The sequence below is a fragment of the Phocoena sinus genome, chromosome 3, assembly GCF_008692025.1.
Source record: "Phocoena sinus isolate mPhoSin1 chromosome 3, mPhoSin1.pri, whole genome shotgun sequence".
NCBI classification, from domain to species: domain Eukaryota; kingdom Metazoa; phylum Chordata; class Mammalia; order Artiodactyla; family Phocoenidae; genus Phocoena; species Phocoena sinus.
In genome coordinates, this window is record NC_045765.1 from 11,019,667 (window position 1) to 11,039,346 (window position 19,680).

Here is a 19,680-nt window from a genome sequence, read left to right on the forward strand (position 1 = left end):
TTCCAACTTGGATGCCTCTTATTTCTTTTTCTTGCCTAATTGCTCTGGCTAGGATTTGCAGTACTGTGCTGAACAGAAGTGGTGAAAGCAGGCATCCCTGCCTTGTTCCTGATCTTAGGGGGAAAGCTTTTGTTCTTTCACCATTGAGTATGATGTTGTTGTATGTTTTTTTTGTTTGTTTGTTTGTTTTTTACGGTACGCGGGCCTCTCACTGTTGTGGCCTCTCCCGCTGTGGAGCACGGGCTCCGGACGCGCAGGCCCAGCGGCCATGGCTCACGGGCCCAGCCGCTCCGCGGCATGCGGGATCCTCCCGGACTGGGGCACGAACCGGCGTCCCCTGCATCAGCAGGTGGACTCTCAACCACTGCGCCACCAGGGAAGCCCGTTGTATGTTTTTAATAGATGACCTTTGTCATGTTGAAGAAGTTCCCTTCTGTTCCTAGTTTATTGAGTTTTTATCATGAAAAAGTGTTAGGTTTTGTCAAGTGCTTTTTCTGTATCAATTGAAATGATCATGTGGGTTTTTCCCCTCATTCTATTAATGTGGAGTATTACATTGATTGATTTTTGTATGATGAAACCACCCTTGCATTCCTGGAATAAATCCCCCTCTGTTGTAGTAAATAATTAGTTTACTAATTATTTATATGCTGATGGATTTGGTTTGCTAATATTTTGTTGCAGATTTCTGTCTGCATTTATACTCATAAGGATTATTGGCCTGTAGATTTCTTATGTTGTCTTTGTCTGCTTTTGGTATCAGGATAATGCTGACCTCATAGAATGAGTTAGGAAGTGTGTCCTGCTTTAACTTTTTGGAGGAATTTGAGAAGAATTGGTGTTAACTCTTCTTTTAAATCTTGGGTAGAATTTACCAGTGCATTTATCTGGTTCTGGGCTTTTCTTTGGTGGGCTGGAGGGGAGAGTTGATTATTGATTCAGTCCCCTTACTTGTTATAGGTCTATTCAAGTTTTCTATTACTTCTTGAGTTAGTTTTGGTAGTTTATGCCGTTCTAGGTGATCCAGTTTGTGCCATTCTGAGTATTGTGATGAAATCTTGTGCTGTCTGTTCCACCCTGCCTGGGATGTGAATCATCCCTTTGACCAGCATATCCCACCCATTAGTCACCAGTAGTCACTCGGTTATCAGATTGACTGTCATGGTATTGCAGTGTTTATGTTCAAATAATCCTTATTTTATTATTTTACTTAATAATGGCCTCACAGCACAGAGTAGTGATGCTGGCAATGTAGACATTCTAGAGAGAAGCCGTCAAGTATTTCCTTTAAGTGAAAGGGTAAAAGTTCTTGACTTAGGCTGAGGTCTCTAAGATCTATGGTAAGAACAAATCATCTATCCACGAAATTGTGAAGAAGGAAAAAGAAGTTTGTGCTAGTTTTGCTGTCGTACCTCAGACTGCGAAAGTTATGGCCACAGTGTGTGCTGAGTACTTAGTTAAAATGGAAAAGGCATTACATTTGTGATAAGATATTTTGAGAAGGAGAGAAAAACCACATTCACATAACTTTTATAATAGTATGTTGTTATAACTGTTCTCTTTTTTTTTTTTCTGTTTTATTATTAGCTATTGTCATTAATTTCTTACTGTGCCTAATTTATAAATTAAACTTTATCATACGTATGTATGTATGTATAGTATACACGGGGTTCAGTACTATGTGTGGTTTCAGGCATCTACTGGGGGGATCTTGGAATGTATCCCCTGCAGATAAAGTGGACTGCTGTATCCCCCTATTGTTTTAGTAGTTGAGTCTTTTCTGTTTTTTTCTTAGGCAGTCTAACTAAAGATTTGTCCATTTCGTTGGTCTTTGCAAGAAACCAACTTTTGGTTTCATTGATTTTTCTCTCGTATTTTGTATTTCCTGTTTGTTTTATCTCCATTCTAATCGTTATTTCCTTCATTCTGCTGGCTCTGGAATTAGTTTGCTCTTCTTTTTCTAGTTCCTTAAGATGTAGAGTTAGGTATTGATCAGAGGTCTTTATTTATTTAACTATCTATCTATTTATTTATTTATGGCTGCATTGGGTCTCCGTTGCTGCACGCGGGCTTTCATTAGTTACGGCGAGCTGGGGCTACTCTGTTGCGGTGCACGGGCTTCTCATTGCGGTGGCTTCTCTTGTTCCGGACCTCGGGCTCTAGGCATGCGAGCTTCAGTAGTTGTAGCACACGGGCTCAGTAGTTGTGGCATCTGGGCTCTAGAGCACAGGTTCAGTAGTTGTGGTGCACGGGCTTAGTTGCTCCGCAGTGTGTGGGGTCTTCCCAGAGCAGGTCTCGAACCCGTGTCCCCTGCATTGGCAGGCGGATTCTTAGCCACTGCACCACCAGGGAAGCCCTATCTTCTTTTTTAACGTGAGCATCTACAGCTATACATTTCCCTCTTGGCACTGCTTTTGCTACACCCCAGAAGTTTTGGTGTGTGCTGCGCTGTTGTGTTCATTCATCTCTAAGCATTTTCTGATCTCTTGTGATTTCTTCTTTGACCCATTTGTTGTTTAGGAGAGTGTTTAATTTCCACGTTTGTGAGTTTTCCAGTTTTCCTTCTATTACTGATTTCTGGCTTTATTCCATTGTGATCAGAAAAGATACCTGGTATGATTTGTCTTTTAAAATTTATTAAAATTTGTTTTGTAGCCTAACAAATGATCTATCCTGGAGAATGTTCCATGTGTACTTGAGAATACTGTGTATTCTGGTGTTGTTGGATTGCATGTTCTATAGATATCTATTAGGTCTGGTTGGTTTATAGTGTTGTTCAGTCCTCTATATCCTTACTGATTTTCTGTCCATTATTTAAAATAGGGTATGAAATCTCTAACAATTACTATGGAACTGTTTATTTCTCCCTTCAGTTTTGTCAATTTTTGCTTCATTTGGGGCTCTGTTAAGTCTGTGTATATATTTAATTGTTATATCTTCTTTCTGTATCAAATCTTTGTAAATATATAACATCCTTCCTTGTCTCTCATAAACCTTTTTTGATTTAAAGTATATTTTATCTGATACTAGTATGGCTAGTGCAGCTCTGTCTTGGTTACTATTTGCTTGAAATTTCTTTTTCCTTCCTTTGACTTTCAACCTACTTGTGTCTTTGTATCTAAAGTAAGTCTCTTACAGACAGCATATAGATAGTCCTGTTTTCTCCCTTAAGCTTTAAAGTACTTGGATTCAGTTTTGTCATAGAAAGCTCAGGAAACGCACAGTGATGAGAACAATTATTGCTACAGTCAATTTTGCACAGTGATCTCCAGCTTCTCCCTCCTTGACAGCAGTTTCAGGGACAGCCAACGTGTGGCCTCATTTCTCATTTTCTACCACAAACCCATAAGGGTGGGGGTCTGTTGTCATCACATTTTGCAGATGATGTTGGTGACTGTTAACTGGCCGTCTCATGTCGTCTGTCTGACTCCCTCACCACGCAGCCTGCAGCACGGGCAGAACTCTCTCAACCTCCCTCACCCCTGACTTCACTGGAGCTGGACACACAGGCACAAAGAAGAGCCATATATGCCCTGGCGCCAACACCCACATTTGCCACACAAGGATGGGCTGAGGGGGAAGGCATCTCCCCCAGGTCACAGGGCTGGCCTGGCCTGTTGGCCCTGCCCGCCCAGCTCTGATAGTGGTCTCTGGCTGAGTGCCTCCCTTGGCCAAAGAGAAAAGCTACTGACTGAAAAGTCTCATACTCCCTGGGGCTCTAGATAGCACTTCTCCCCAGGGTTGAGGGTGCCTAGGGTCAGATTGCTGCTCAAGTGCCAATCCTGGTGCCCGCTGTAAAGGAGGGTGCTCAGATGTGAGGGCTCTTCTGACGCACGCACACCCCCGCCTCTGAGATCATGTCCGCAAGGTCCAGCCCCAGCTGCCAGGTCCTTCACATTCTAGGGGACAAGTACAGGCTCTGAAGTCTCAGGTTCAGATTCAAGCCCCACTGGCCCACATTGTCCCCAGGGGAGCGTGGGCAGCCCCCACCTGCCTGCTCACTGGTGAAGTCGCCCAAGGAGGAAAGGGACTGTGGACGTGATCCAGGCACACAGCAGGCTGCTCAGACCTTGGCTCCCTTGCTCTCTCCATGGGGCTCTCCAACATCTTTCAGAGCCCCCATAGACCGAGGAGGGATTGGTGTGCAATCTTAGGGTCCAGGAGCACCTGCGGGTGGTTCTTGCAGGCGACGACCCAGCCCCGTTGAGCTGGGAAGACCTGGCTCTTTCCATCCCCCCAGAGGGGCCTCTGCACCCTGTTCTGCCTAGCTTCTTCCCCAGGAAGCCACCACCTGAGGGGTGGTTGTTTCCACCACCCAGATGGGGCCATTGCAGCATCTTGATGTGAGTTAGCGTTGCAGGCTCCAGCCAAGCTCCAAAGGGGATGCCAGCTTAAATGTCAGTTGCTTTAAAGATGGTTGGCTGCTTCCCCAGAAGGAGCTAACAGAACCACGCAGCTGAGTCTTCTGCCAGACTCCAGACCTGTGTGTCTACATAAGATATCTGCTCACCGTGGGGCTTACTTCCAAGAGCCTGTGTGCAAGCATTTCTAGCTTTGCAGATTCCCTGCCTTGTCACCCATTAGCTGTGTGACCTTGAGTGAGGCCCCAGACCTCCTGAGTTTTGGTGTCAGCATTTGCAGTGTGGGGTCATAGAGCCTGCCTGGAGCAGTCATGTGGGGATGGAACTGAGTACACACGATAGAGCGGAGCAAAGGCCCCCGAGGTCATCAAGTGACATGCGTACTAACCGTTCCGACTTATGTGTCCTGCCACGTGGGCCAAGTGCGTCAGGTGTCGTCAGCACATGGACTCTGCCTGGGACACAGATGCATGGCTAAGCCCACATGTCTGTTGCTGACCAGCCTGTGTCTTGTTTCTAGTTCAGGACCTCAAGGGTCTAGGCTACGAGAAGGGGAAGCCCGTGGGTCTGGTGGGTGTCACAGAGCTTTCGGATGCCCAGAAGAAGCAGCTGAAGGAGCAGCAGGAGGTAAGGCCCTGGGGGGCAGGGCAGGCAGGCTCCAAGGGGCTGGTGGAGTATCGTCTCCCACCCTGCCCTGTGGGGCAGTGGTCACGGTGTATTCTTTCTGAGCCTCCCTGTGTCGGGTGAATCCCACAGTCAGGGGAGAGGCTCTTGGGCAGGTGGGTCCCCCATCAATGGCAAGCCACCCCCGGGGGCCCTCCCAAGCCCACCGTTGGGCCCAGAGCCCAGGCCTTCTCATGCTGCCTGGGCAGCCTTCTCAGCTGATGCTCCACGGCTACTTCCCACTGCGCTCGTGGGCTGGTCCTGACTGGATAGTCTCCATTTAAGGTTTCCTTACAGTTCCCCGCAGCACTCAGTACAGGATAAGCCTGTCTGGCACTGGGTGCCCTGAACGATGCGACAGCTGTTCAGTTGGTGTTGGGCAGTTTGGGAGTGAGGGCTGGCTCAGCAGGGAGCTCTGTGGCCAGGATATGGACAGCTGGGACAGCTTACCTGGGCCACCTCCTCCAGGCTGGCAGCCCCATCACATCACCCTCGACCCTCCCAGTGGTCAGGAGCCCACGTCGCCCTCATTTGGTCCACAGTGATGGTGCCCAGGATATTCCAGGTTCCAGGCCGGGGGTCCTTCCTGCTCAAAATAGAGATTCAGGGAACCCAGGGCATGTCCTGACACAGGACTCGGTGCCTTCCTGAACACTTGCTCTGAGCCCTGCTCTTGTGCCTGCTCCAGGGAGGGGGGGAAAGGGGTGCCCAGCACGCACAGGGGAGGCGAGGGGGCTAGCTTCCTGCACGCACAGGGCACGGCCTTGCTCACCGGCGTGTGCCGCCCACAGATGCAGCAGATGTACGACATGATCATGCAGCACAAGCGAGCAATGCAGGACATGCAGCTGCTGTGGGAGAAGGCGCTGCAGCAGCACCAGCATGGCTACGACAGCGACGAGGAGGTGGACAGCGAGCTGGGCACCTGGGAGCACCAGCTGCGGCGCATGGAGATGGACAAGACTCGGGGTGGGCCACGGAGCGAGTTACAGGGTGGGGTGGAGGCTGCCCTTTTCTTCAGGGTGCTGTGGGCTCAGGAAGCCCACTCACCGGCCCAGGAAGTGCCTGGAGACACCACATTGGGGTCTTAAGCCACCTATCCAGCCTGGAAGGCCTTGAGCAAGAGACTTGGCCTCTTTGTGCCTGTTTCTTCAGTGGCAAAAGGATGGTCCTCTGAGTGTTCACTGGCGTTTGAACACGGTACACAAGGGCTGCGTGGGAGAGCAGGGCTCGAGGTCTCAACCAGCCGCCTCGTTCCCCATGGCCCCAGACCCCCCCCCGGGACTCATACTTCTGCTGTGGGGCTGCCACACCCTCCTTCCTCCTCTCACCTTTACCCCATCTCTGGGCAGAATGGGCGGAGCAGCTGACGAAGATGGGCCGGGGCAAACACTTCATCGGAGACTTTCTGCCACCCGATGAGCTGGAGAAGTTCATGGAGACCTTCAAGGCCCTGAAGGTAGGCTGGGAGAGGCCCCAGACACCAGCCCCTGCTGTGAGCCTGTCTAGCAGGCAGCCTGTGCAGTGTCCCAGCCCCTCCTGCAGCCTCCTCAGGTGGCAGGCACCTGCGGTGGCCTCGGGCCCGCTCGCTCACAAGAGGGGTAGGACCCTCTTGCCACGGGTGGCACCTGCTTATGACAGGTGCCATCTGTGTAGGGAATTAGCAAATAGCATCTCAACTGCCGCTTTAGAGACATTTGCTGGGGCTTTAGGGAAATTCTGCTTCCAGTGGAGCCAATTAAATGCAGTTTACAGGCAAAGCATTTCTCAGGCAGACGCCCCCATGTGTTGGGCTCTCCAGAGTGAAATTGTTCTTCCCATGCTGCTTTCATGCTCAAGAGGAGAAGGCCGACAGAACATTCCACATAGTCTTTTGAGGGTTTTTTTAAAACTGCTTTGTACCACATAATCTCACCAATGTGATGGTCACCTCATGTGACCACAGCACTCTTTTTAGCACTCTGTGTAACAAATTGCTCTTGGAACATGGGATTTTTCTTCACTGGTGAACCATTAATCTTTCTCATGGTAGACAAGGCCTGTGTGACCTGTCACCTTGCCCTCTTTGACTTGGCCACCAGGGAGCTCAGTACTGCTTCTGGCCCTGGGGCCTCTGAGAAGGGGCAGCTTGATCTCTTCTCGAGGAGTCTGACTTAGTGGTGGGGAGGCAGGTGGACAGGTGGTCCCAGCGGCCAATGAAGCCATGTGGGGTTGGGGTTTCAGGCCAGAGCTGGGACTGGGGATGGCTGCAGCCCTGGTGGATGACGGCTACCTCCTCCCCCTGCAGGAGGGCCGTGAGCCTGACTACTCAGAGTACAAGGAGTTCAAGCTGACAATAGAGAACATCGGCTACCAGATGCTGATGAAGATGGGCTGGAAGGAGGGCGATGGCCTGGGCTCAGAAGGCCAGGGCATCAAGAACCCAGTCAATAAGTGAGTGTGACCTCCAATGCCAGGGGGGAGGGGGGAGAGGAGAAGTCCCACACGGAGACATAGGCCCAGGGCCTGGGTCCAGCCCTGTCACTGGGCTGGGGGTCAGGGATTTGGACTTTGGTGGCTGGGCCGTCTTAGGCTCTCCACCTTCCCACAGTGCCAGGAGTGTCCCAGACAGATGTCACCCAGCCCAGCATAGCCCCCACATTGAGCTGCATTGGGGTGCTGCTGCTGAGCCCAGCCAGGGCGGGTGAAGCCTCCCTGCCCCAAGCTCAGGTCCCTCACCCCCCTCTTGCTGGCGCCAGCCTGCTCCCCGGCTCACACCACCCGTTGCCCCAATGCAGGGGCACCACCACGGTAGATGGTGCTGGCTTTGGCATTGACCGGCCAGCTGAGCTCTCCAAGGAAGATGACGAGTACGAGGCCTTCCGCAAGAGGATGATGTTGGCCTACCGCTTCCGGCCCAACCCCTTGGTGCGTGTGTCCCTATCCCCCCGCATTGCTTGTGGCTGGGCCGCCGCAGTTCCTCCGCTGTAGGCGGGTGGTGGTGCTGGTCACAGAAGTGTCCCTCCTTCCGCAGTCCGGCTAGGCCCTCCAGCAGACCCACCCCACCTCTCCACCTTGTTCGAGCCTGCCTCGCCTCCCCAAAGCCTGCCCTCCCTTCTAGAGGATGTGGGCTAGCTGCCCCCGCTAGGTTCTAGACGGGAGGAACTGCTAGCTCCCTTTAGCACAGCATAACCACCTCCCCTTTTATCTTTCTTGCTTCCCACAGAACAACCCCAGACGGCCTTACTACTGAGTATTCTGGAAAAATGCACAAATGTACTTTCCAAAAGACCGACCATTCCTGGACTGTGGAATGTTCCGGCCTGCTTTTCTGCCCGCCCTTCCCATTGTTGCGAGTGTCGTGCTGTGTATTAAAATCCCGGTGCTTGCCTGCCACGGCAGCCTGGTCTTGCCATCACCAGAAACCCCTCCTGTTCCTTAGCAGGGCCAGGCTGGACAGGTGGGGACAGGATGCTGCTCTGAAGGCTGCCCAGCACCAAGGAATCCTGGAAAACCACCTGGGCCTCTTGTCTGCTCGTGGGGTCCCCCATCGGCCTGGGTTGGAGTCGAGGGGAGGACCTTTGGAGAGGGGAGGGGCGGCCAGCTGGCCAAGACCTGGCTGCACCTGGGCCAGGGGCATCAGGGACTCCCCTCCTAGCCTAGCGCACTGCACTGCAGAAGGAGGCTGGGAGGGGTCTCCAGGCAGGCCCCATTCCTCCCTCAGACCCACAAGGCAGGTGGACCCAGGGCACACCTGTGCCCCTCAACGTCTCTTGACAGGTGGCATTGACGGGGCCCCACACACACACGCACAACAAACCTGGCTAGTGATGGCTGCAGCCCAGGCTACCCTAGCTGCCCTGGGTCCTACAGGTATAGTGGACACACGAGTCCCTAGGGCTCGTGCCTTTGGGGGACAGCTTCAGGGACGGATACACTGTACTAAGACATCACACGCCTCCTGGAGGAGGGGAGCCTAGTGGGTAGCCCAGACCAAGGAGAGCTTGCCCCGTCTCCAGAGCCTGTGCGTCACACTTGTGCAGAAACCACCTGGGGATCTTGTACAACTGCAGCTGCTGAGTGAGCAGACGGGGCAGGGTCTCGGAAATCTGTGAGCCATGCTTGGAGTATCAGGGCCTGGCAAACTGAGGAGCCCCTACCTCTCATCCCCCTGCCTCATACACGGACCCAGTAGGTCCTGCTCAACCCCTGTGAGCTTATGGGGTCTGAGGACTCAAGCTGGCATCAGGCTCCTGGGCCAGCCTGCAGTTCACACAGTCATTCAGCAAACACTGAGCACTGACTGTGAATCACATGGATGGGATTTGCCCCTGGGCACCCACAGTCTGCTGGGGCTGTGGCCATTAACCCCTAACACAATCTGAGACTGATAAATGCCATAAAGAGGAAGTGGGACCTATGGTGGAGGCGGCCTCGGGGGTGTCTCAGTGAGGGAGTTCAGGGTCTGGAAGTCTCAGCAGCAAACCCCTGGCTGGCATGACACGTACTACCCTGTTTCCCCACCATGGACGCTGTACCCAGGGCAGGGCAAGGGGGTGAGGTGGAGCCTGCCCTGGGGAGCCAGAGTCCTGAGCACAAGCGTATAGGTCTGGGCAGCCAGAGGTCCCAGTGAGGGGAACCCTGGGCCTCGGCCCCAAACACCTCACTAAGTCAAGGTCAGCCCTCCATTTAATTCTCAGTGACCAGAAGGCTCGCCAGACTCAGACCACGGACCTTAGCCCCAGCCACGGGGACAGTTGGAAGAGGAGGCTTCCAAATGCTGTGTGGGTGTGCAGGTATCTCCCGGATACAGGATGCGAGGCCAGACCCGTAGACAGAGCTGCACCAGACACCCCTGGCCCTCCAGGGGGAGAAGTGGGGCTGGAGTGGCAGGGAGACCTCCCTGGAGGAGGGGACACTGGGGCCTGCTTTAAGGGGTGAGGAAATACGAGAGGGTCCATATTGCAGATAGTAGAGAGGCATGTAGCGTATTGGCACCACAAGAATTGAGAAAAGTCAAGAAATGAGGCTGGAGATTCAGATCAGCCCAGAGAAACCTGAGCTTCACACGTGAGCAACAGGCACCTGGAGAAGGAGGCTCTCAGGTCAGTGGCCAGATCATCTTGTCACCCAGGCTCAGAGATGGGACCCAACTGCCCCATGGAGAAGGCGGTGGCTGGGCCTGGTGGGAGTTGTGGGGATGTGAGGGTTAGAATTTCCCCCCAGGGGATTCCCTGGTGGTCCAGTGCTGTGGCCCAGTTTCAATCCCTGGAACTAAGATCCCACAAGCCACGTGGCACGGCCAGAAAAAAAAACTGGGCCCCCTAGGGCAGGAAACAGGTGGGCACCGCTCACCCTGTTTCCTGCACCCACAAATACCACGTGGGCAAGAATCCGAGTCTCCTTGGAGGGATTGACAAAAAGTTGCCTCCTAATTCTCCACCCTGCAGCCCCCTCCCTGGTCCAGCCCTGCCCCCTTGCATATGTCCCCGAATGGAGCCCAGCCTCCTCCAGGCTGTTCAGAACGCTCCCAAGCCCACCCCACCTTGCTCCATGACCCCACCACCAACCCCAGCCTTCAGTGCCTCCTTTCTGCTGCTCATCCCCAAGCCTGAGCTATTTTTTCCTGCCAGGAGCACCATTACAAAACTCCTCACCAAACTGACTCCATCCCCACTTTACAATCTCAGCCACCTCTTGGACCCCGCCCACATGAGCGGGGGTTCAGGCTACACGGAAGGAACACAGCAGAGAATCATGGAGTCCTTCAAGGTGTCCCCAACCCTGGTCCCTGACCGTCTGCCTTGAGTTGGCCCCCGGGACCAGTTAAAACTTCACACCTGGACACATTTAAATTTGTCTGTGGCCACCGCATGAAAACTCAAATCCAAGGGCACTGAAGGGAACTCTGCACCCAAGCGGATGAGGCTCCTCTGTCAGCGCGCACATACAATGCCCACTTGATCCTGGGCTGGAGGGAGGTCTGTGGAATGTGAAGAGTTAAAAGGGTCCCCCTTCGGGGTCGAGGTCGAGGCTAGGATGCCTGTGCCTTAGGGTGAAGAAAGGAGTGCAGAACGAGGCCCGGGGAACGAATTCCCTTAGACTGAAGTGGCCTCCAGGACGCAGAAGCGGAAGCATCCTTGAGGCATCGTATTCTAGCATTAGTAGAGAGGGAAACCGGCTGGGCGACGGAGACTGCCACTGGGGACAGCGCAGAGTCCGGCGAGGCTATCAAGGCGGGGAGGGGCCACTGCGACAGGGAGGGGCCTCGCAGGGCAGTCACAGGGCGGGGGCGACCTTTGCGCAAGGCGGGGCAGAACCGGGCTGGGTCCCTGGCAACTCCGCGCCCAGAGGCACCGCCGCGCAGAAAGCAAGCCGGGGTCCCGGCACCGCCGCTATGGACATCCCGCCGCTGGCGGGCAAGGTCGCAGTTCTGTCGCTGGGCGCTCTCCCGTTGTCCTACGCGCTCAACCACGTCTCGGCGCTCTCGTAGTGCGTGCGGGGAGGGGCCGGGGCGGCCTCCTCGGGGGTTGCGGGGCTGGGCTGGGGTGTGGAGGGGGCGGGATGGAGGATGCGCGGACTCCCCCGAGCCCAGCGGCCCCGCGCCGCTCCGGCCCGCGAGGACAGGGGCTGGGTCAGAAGAACCCCCCCACCTCCGACCGGAAATCGCCTTCCAGCAGGCCCGGAGCTGTGTGGTGGAGGTGGGGGCGCTCCTGGGACGTTTGGGGCCTGGGGAGGAGGGACTTTGAGAAGCAGAGCCCCTAACAAGGCAGGGTTTTGGAGGGTTTCTGGTGTTTTCCCAGGGATGTGCCCAGCACAGGTTCCAGAGTCCCCAAGGGTCAAAGCATTGCCCCAGATAATGCCCCAGTGACCCGGCTCTTGCCACACACACGCTCTGCTGCACCACCCCTACCAGACTGTCCCTCCATTGCCTGTCTCAGGCCTGGGACTTTCTTCTCTTCAGGGCTGGCCCACCCTGTCCCTAGCCTCAGTTTCCCCTACGTACCTCGACCTCCCCTGTCCCTATCTCCTAACCCTAGGCCTCAACCCTCTGGATCCAGCTACTGGGTACCAGGCAACCACAAGCCCCTCACACTCCCAAACCCAGTGCAACCCAAGACATGGGGTAGAGGGAGTCTTGACTGTGGAGTTGGTTCCTTGGGTACAAATTCCTGGCTCCATCCCCCTGGACCCTGAGTGAGCCAGGTTGCCCCGGGAGCCTCAGTTTCTTCACTGTGTAATGAACATAATTCTAGAGCTCATCCCATAGTTACAGTTTGGGATTACAAATTGGGTGCCAAGACGCTGGTGTGGTCTCATGTGATTACTATAATTGTCATGTTGGTTAGATGGGGCTAGGAATGGGGATCCTAGGGGTTAGAGGGGTTCAGGAGAAGGTCGGGGCCTGGAGAGAGTGTGGGGGGGAATGTGTGACCTTGGATATGTCTCCCACCCTCCCACCCTTGGCCTTGGTTTGCCAAGAGTTGGGGGCTGCCCAGAGACCTGGCTTCTGTTATCTCTGCAGCTGGTTGACTTGCCTTATCAGGTTGATGGGAACAGATCAGGGCAGGGGTGGGGTGGAGTTGATGGAAATATTTGGACTTTACCTGAGGAGTCAGGAGCTTCAGACCATGAGGTGTACAGAGCTGAGCACTAGAGACCCTCTGGCAGGTGTGGGCACTGGGACTGGCCACAGAGGGTCTTGGAGCTGTTGAATGACAGAGCAAGCAAACTGTCACACACATCAGCAAGTGACTGGATAAATCATATAGTCAGAAGTGTTGACAGATGCTCTCTCTGTGCCTGGCCCAAGTCAGGCAATGATCCTTTCTGAGGAGTCAGGGAGGGCTTCCCTGGAGGAGGAGCAATGTAGATGGGCCATGAAGGATGAGTAGGAGTTTGCCAAGTGGAAAGGAGACTTTTGGAAGGAGTTTCCAGAAGAGGGAAACAGCTGGGGCAAGAGCCTGGTGCTAGGAAAGGGGAGTTTCAGGGAATGGCTTTCCTGGATGGACAGATGCTTCAGCCTCCTCACCTGGAGCTTCCTGGAGTCTGCTCTTGCCCTAGGGTGGGGCAGGACCTCAGAATGGGCCTGGCCTCCCTGACTTGGTTTTCCTCTCCACAGCCCCCTGGGGGTGGTGTGGATGAGCGCCCTGATCCTGGGTCTGCTCTTCTTGGCTATATACAGCTTGTCCCGAAGTGACATCTACTATGACCCACTCTTTGCCGGTGAGTTGGTGGGAGGGTCTTAGGGAAGAGAACTGGGCAAGGGCCTCCTCCATCAGACTGGCAGCCCTTGAAGGGCCTTCATCAGACTGGAGAACCTCAGAGACTGGAGAACCCCTACTGATTGGGGAACCTCAAGGGGCCTCCCCCTTCTGACTTGGGACTCCTGAGTGCAGGGACAGCACCTTTCCCATCAGCCTGGGGACCCCTAAAGGCAGGGACTGTGCCTCCCTCTGAGGCGGGCTGTGGGTCGTGTGACTTGTGGGGTGGGACCTGGGAGCAGGTTTGTGCAGAGGCTTTGCCCGGAAACTGGGTGGCCGGTCACCGACCTGCAGTCTCAGGCCCCGCCCACACGTGGTCTGTGCCCCGTCCACACCCTGCCCATGCCCTGCTACTCTCCCCTTAGTGTTCGCAGTCTTCTCTTTCACCTCCGTGGTGGACCTCCTCATCGCTCTCGAGGAAGATGGCTACATGGAGAGCTTCATGGCGTTCTACACCAAGGAGGTATGTAGGGAGCTGTCTGGGATGCCCGCAGCCCTACTGCCCGTCTGAGCCCTGCACCTGCCCCTGTAGGGTGAGCCGTACCTGCGCACGGCACACGGGGTCTTCATCTGCTACTGGGATGGCACTGTTCACTACCTCCTCTACCTGGCCATGGCTGGTGCCATCCGTAAAAGGTGCGTGGGGTGGGCAGGGTGGCACCTGGACCCTGGGAAGGAGGTGGAGTCCTTAGGTGGGAGGTCCCAGGTCAGGATGAAGCCAGAAGTATCTGTAGGGGAAATCAGGAAGCCTCTCTAGGGCTCTAGACAGGAGTGGCCAGGAGAAGGATCCAGGGAACATCACAGGTGTCAGTGATGGTCGGTTCTCTTCTCTCCCACCTTGTGCCTGGGCAGACACTACTGTCCTCGGACAGAGCATCTGACTGTTCATTCCCTCATTCAACTTCCTGTTGTCCCTTCTGTTCTGGGTGACACTGAAGGGATCCAGAGCTGGGGATCCCAGATTGGTCTCTGGACCCTGTCGGGGGCTCTGAGACTGGGGGACAGGGATCTACTTGTCACCCCTCCATCCCCTGCCCAGGAAGAGGTACCGGAACCTTGCACTCTACTGGCTGGGATCCTTCGTCATGAGCATTCTGGTGTTCCTCCCAGGAAACATCCTTGGTAAGGACTTGGCTCTGAGGAGTCGCGTCTCCCTGGGCTGGGTCACTGCCCTGTGTCTGGAAGTTCCCAGTGGGTCCTGCATGCCCTCTCCAATGTCTGCAGAGGGCAACCTCCTCCCCACCACATGCCTCTCCATTCAGAGCCTAAGCCAGCAGCCTTTCCCCACCTCCCCCCCCATTTTCCTCTGGGAGGAGCGGAAGCACATTCCATTTCCTCCCCAGCTAGCTGGTTCCTGACCCCAGGGGCTTGGCCCCGAATGCTCTTGACACAAGAAGGGAATTTTAAGGTGGATCCAGAGGGCAGAGTGAAACCTTCGTAGGTAGGTCTTAGGCGGAGCAGAGAAGGCAGCCAGGGATGTGGGGATGGCTGTGCAAGAGGAATATCCAGGGTGTTTCTAGGGGGAGCTGAAGTGTAAGAGCCATGTCCAGAAGGTAAATTGAGGCAGGCCAGGCTGAGGAGCATGGACATCACCTTATGGGCACTCGGGAGTCAGACGTGTTAGGGCTGAGCTAGGATGGCATTTGTGAATCACAGCTTCCAGCCAGGTGCCCTGACATGGCCCAGCTAAAGGGTCCGGCCGGGCCTGGGGGATCCTCACTGCGTGACACCCTGTCTCTCCTACCATGGCAGGCAAATACAACTCAGAGATCAGGCCTTCCTTTTTCCTCACCATCCCCTACTTGCTGGTCCCCTGCTGGGCTGGCTTGAGGGTCTTCAACCAGACCCAGGCACCAAGCTGCTGCACTCCCAACATGGTGAGTCCCTTGCCCCCCAGATAGGCCTTGTGCCAAATGCCTGAATGTCCCCTATTTGAGTTGCTTCTGGTCAAAGACGTTATCTCCTTGGAAAGATCTCCTTGGTCATTAGGGAAGAAGGGATGAGCCTTCATTGAGTGCCTGTTGGATACCAGACTTCTCATGCTGTTTCTCATGGGGCAGGTGGAGGAGGAACAAAGAAAGGGCCTTCTGCGGCGCCCAGTTGACCTGGCCCTCATCATCTACCTCATCTTTGCTGCGTTCTTCACCCTCTTTCGAGGCCTGGTGAGTCTGCACTGGCCAGCCTACCTGCCTCCAACTCCCCGTCCCCAGCCCATCCCTCCCTCCTTTATCTTCATTATCCAGTGCAAAAAGCCCACTGCTCTCCCGTCTGATCATCCAGGGAAGTTCATCGAGTCTAACCTGAGTGTTCCATCACAAAGCCCCATTCCCTGTAGCCTTCTCCCCAGCTCAAATATCTGTGGATTCTCAGCCAGAGGAGAGAACCAAAGCTGGGGCAGGCCAGAGCAAGGGGTATGGGCCCCTCCCGGGAGGCCGGGGAAGGCTTCCTCTGGGAGGGATATTTGAGGCTGTTGGTTTGTCTCTGGGCCCCAGGTGGTGCTTGACTGCCCCATGGATGCCTGCTTTGTCTACATCTATCAGTATGAGCCATACCTGAGGGACCCCGTGGCCTATCCGAAGGTGCAGGTGAGAGGGCAGATGGGAGGAGAGGGCCACAGTCCTGCCGTGGTTAGGGGTCTACTGGGCCCCTTTGAAGCAGGTGCCAAAAACACAAGTCAAACTGGTGGAAGCACAAATGGAATTTATTGTCCTACCAAAAAAGTATAGACATTCTCTTCAGGTATGGCTGGATCCAGGAGCTCAAGGTTAGCTCTGTCTCTAGACTGTGTTTTCTTTACATGTGTTCCACTCCCAGGTAGTGCCTTTGTGGTATGGCAGAGACAGCCTTGGGTAGCTCTAAGCTTCCATTCTTTCTACTTAGCCACCACAGAGGAGTGTGAGCCCTTAATTCCTCAGCTTAAGTATAAGTCTCAGGCAGGCTCTGAATGGCCAAGTTTAAATCACATGCTCATAGCTGACTATTATGGCCAGGGGGCTGGGGTGTTCTGATTGGCCAGGCCAGGGTCACATGCTACTTCTGGAGTAAGGTGGGTGTGCTCAGTGTGTGGGAGTGGGATGGGTGGGGAAACCCAAGGGAAATAAAGGAGCAATTTGCACAGGGTAGGATGTGCAGAGAGCCCCAGTCTTGGGTGGGGTCTGAGGCTGGCCAGATTCTCCTTGGGTCCACCACCTGAGGGGTATCAGGAGACTCAACTGGGGCAGCCGCTCAATCCATCAGCTGTGTGCCCCCCAGATGCTGGTGAATATGTTCTACGTGCTGCCCTTCTATGGCCTGGCCATCTATGCCCTCATCTTTCCTGGCTGCTCCTGGCTGCCTGACTGGACTTTGGTATTTGCTGGAGCCATTGGCCAGGTGAGGTGGGGTGGAATGGGGTGGGGTGGGCCAGTGCATAGGGAAGAAAGTTTCTGCCTGCTCATCAATTGCTTTTGTGCTCACCCTGAGCAGGGTGATACGAGGCCCCTGACAGGCTCCACCCCCAGCTCAGTACCCCAGGATTCCCTAATGTGGGGGAGAAAGAGCCAGACACAGACACCCCAAACCCCATGACGTTAGAACTGAATAGAGGGAGGTAGAGAGTCTGAGAAGGATTCCAGAGGGGGCAGATTTCTTAGAAAAGGGGGCATAGGCTTTTTTTTTTTTTTCTCTATTGTACTTTACTATTTATTTTTTGCTTTGTTGTGGCATGATTGTATATTCAAAGTACAATAAAAGAAAATACTCATTGTCTATTTCTCTTCTGTATATTGTTATCGTTATTATTATTAGTTGTTTCATTAACGATGACTGTCAAAAATAATTTTGTTGTACAGAAGAGTGCTGTAAAAATCTCAGCCATCTATCAAAATTGCTAAGAACGTCTCATTCCCATCCAGCTCTTTAAAGGCAGAAGAACTACTCTTAACTTGCTTTCTTTCTTCTCTCTATTTTGCTTTGGAAGCTGTGTTCTGAGTCCGAAGCCTCTGATTACCAACATTTAAAGTCAAGCTTTGGAGATATTTTTGCTATTTCAAAAGCTTTCTCATGCATAGGCTTTAAAAATTCTTACACACAATATTTGCCTCTTTATTCCATCTGTAATTTATTTTTCTATGTGATGTGAAGGAAGAATCTGAAAATTATATGTTTCTCCTTATGATACTCAGTATCCGAGGTATTAAAGAAGTTGGAAGTATCTAACTTGACAAGTTCAAGAAATTGGAAACCTTATTTCAGGAGGAGGGAAATCTTCTAAAATTGTAAACCAGAAGGACTGGATTGATCTAGCTGAGCCCCAGCTATCATCCTACTCTCTGTTTTTATTTTGTGTATTACTATCTAATTATAAAGGGTTATTATTAAGGGAGAATAGTCATTCAAGCATATTCAAGGCTTTGTGTAGAAAATTTCTTTACTCCTTTTAAACATAGATTTTACTTTTTGCATAGTTTTAGGTAGCAAGCCAGTTAGGACTGTTCAGAATTTCTGAAGCAAAGAAAATTTCCATGAAGGAATGTTTTGGGTTTCATGAGGTTTCTGAACTCTAAACCCCTATACAGAAAAAAGGGCTTGGCTGGGCTTCCCTGGTGGCGCAGTGGTTGAGAGTCCGCCTGCCGACGCGGGGGACACGGGTTCGTGCCCCGGTCCGGGAAGATCCCACATGCCGCGGAGCGGCTGGGCCCGTGAGCCATGGCTGCTGAGCCTGCGCGTCCGGAGCCTGTGCTCCGCAACGGGAGAGGCCACAACAGTGAGAGGCCCGCGTACCAAAAAAAAAAAGGGCTTGGCTAACACTGTGCTAAGAGAGTTGACCAAACTTCAATTTGACTTCCACTTGAACTAGGTTGTAGTTTGTGTCCATAAAGATGACCCCAGCCCTCATGCTGAGTCTTTGCTCAAGAAAATGTGATCCTGCCAAACCACAAAATGTACATACATTGTCTAACCCACCTTGCCAAACCATTTTCAGTAATTTTTCCACTTACTCTTTTTGTAATTTTCCATTTCTTTTTTTTTCAAATAAATGTTTCTTTTTTTTTTTTTTTTTTTAGCTCTGGAAAGATACTACTTTCTTTTTTTGAATTTTTGAATTTTATTTTATTTATTTTTTTATACAGTAAGTTCTTATTAGTTATCCATTTTGTACATATTAGTGTATAAATGTCAATCCCAATCTCCCAATTCATCACACACACCCCCGGGGGCATAGGCTTTGATGTATGGGTATGAGTTCTTCAGGCAGGGAAGGGCATTCCAGGAATGGTAACAGCATAAGGATATGCACAGAGGGGGACAGTGATTTAGAGTCCCATAACGTGGTTAAAGGCAGAGACAAGATAAATTGACAGCTAGATGCTAAGGGCTTTGAACTCTGGGCTTGGGGGCTTGTGCTGAGAACAATGGGGAGCTGTAGAAGGTTTCTGAGCAGTGGAGGGCCCAGTCAGAGCTGGGGGCATGTTTCTGGGTTTCTGATGGGAAGTGATAAAGGCTGGGTCCTGGCCAGGGCAGTGGGACTAGGAGGACATCCATTAGATATATTACTATTTTATCGATCAGGGGTAGAATTGAGAGGATTTGTATCAAGGCTGCCTGGGGTGGGGAAGACCAGGGGGAGGAGCTGGACTCAGGGCAGAGAAATAGGGTTCAGGGTCCAGCAGACCCTGAAGATGGTTCTAGTTAGACAGCTGGGGAGAGGCTTACAGATAGATGGATGAGGATAGACAGGACATGTGGGGACAGGGCTATTTAGAGACAGATGGATTGAAGGGGGGAGACAGGTAGGTCAGCAGAGCCAGTGAGATAGGGATGCGGACATTTTGAGCTCCCCAAGGTGGGATGCTGGTGATGCTGGGACTTGCTCTCTCCTGGTCTGTGACATCCATCCTCCCTTTCTGGCCACCAGGCACAGTTCTCACACATGGGTGCTTCCATGCACCTGCGCACGCCCTTCACCTACCGTGTGCCTGAGGATGCCTGGGCCAGCTTCTTCGTGTGCAACCTACTGTATGCTCTGGGGCCTCACCTGCTGGCCTACCGCTGCCTGTGGAGCCCTGCCTTCTTCCTACGCCCGCTTCCTGGCCCCCCAGCTCACCATGAGAAGCAGCACTGAGGGGGCTGTGGGACTCCCCAAGATCCTGTTTACATACCCAGCTGGCCCTGCCCCTGGAATGGGGGGGGTTGGGTTTTTTAGAGGCAGGAGGTGTGTCTCTGGGTGCCTTCAGTCCTGGCTATGGTGATTTCAGGGTGGGATGGGGGGGCCCCAAGGTCCAGGTGTTCCAGCAGAGAAGGCCACGGCCATGCTCAGCTGTCACCTCACCCAAACTCCACACTGGCACCTTCCTGGAATTTATCCATCATCCCCCACATGGATCCTTTCAGTAAAATTCCTTTTGACACATAAAATGTTGCTCTGAGTGTTT

At 53.3% G+C, this 19,680-nt stretch overlaps 2 protein-coding genes across 4 annotated transcripts in view; both read left to right on the forward strand.

Moving 5' to 3' along the window:
• SUGP1 (SURP and G-patch domain containing 1) overlaps nt 1-8,428 on the forward strand; it is a 30,131-nt gene extending 21,703 nt beyond the window's left edge. For 2 of the 3 annotated variants that reach the window (XM_032627765.1, XM_032627767.1), the window contains 6 exons: nt 4,882-4,988; nt 5,816-5,993; nt 6,377-6,483; nt 7,312-7,457; nt 7,802-7,931; nt 8,230-8,425. In XM_032627765.1, the coding sequence (XP_032483656.1) occupies nt 4,882-4,988; nt 5,816-5,993; nt 6,377-6,483; nt 7,312-7,457; nt 7,802-7,931; nt 8,230-8,256 (695 nt within the window). In that variant the 3' untranslated portion in view covers nt 8,257-8,425. Of the gene's footprint in view, nt 1-4,881; nt 4,989-5,815; nt 5,994-6,376; nt 6,484-7,311; nt 7,458-7,801; nt 7,932-8,229 lie in introns of all 3 variants that reach the window. The other variant, XM_032627766.1, reaches the window with a different exon arrangement.
• A 2,862-nt stretch (nt 8,429-11,290) lies between these two features.
• Nucleotides 11,291-19,663, forward strand: TM6SF2 (transmembrane 6 superfamily member 2). The gene is made up of 10 exons (XM_032628938.1): nt 11,291-11,495; nt 13,126-13,229; nt 13,633-13,730; nt 13,800-13,903; nt 14,307-14,389; nt 15,020-15,144; nt 15,328-15,429; nt 15,760-15,852; nt 16,520-16,639; nt 19,164-19,663. Exons 1-10 carry the CDS (start codon nt 11,401-11,403, stop codon nt 19,368-19,370), a joined length of 1,131 nt encoding a protein of 376 aa, XP_032484829.1. The 5' UTR covers nt 11,291-11,400; the 3' UTR covers nt 19,371-19,663.
• Nucleotides 19,664-19,680: the final 17 nt, after the last annotated feature.

Coding starts and splice junctions, on each gene's coding strand:
- TM6SF2 (XM_032628938.1), top strand. CDS start 11,401: ATGGACATCCCGCCGCTGGCGGGCAAGGTCGCAGTTCTGTCGCTGGGC. Junction 11,496..13,125: donor CACGTCTCGGCGCTCTCGTA/GTGCGTGCGGGG, acceptor TCCTCTCCACAG/CCCCCTGGGGGTGGTGTGGA. Junction 13,230..13,632: donor CTATGACCCACTCTTTGCCG/GTGAGTTGGTGG, acceptor CTCTCCCCTTAG/TGTTCGCAGTCTTCTCTTTC.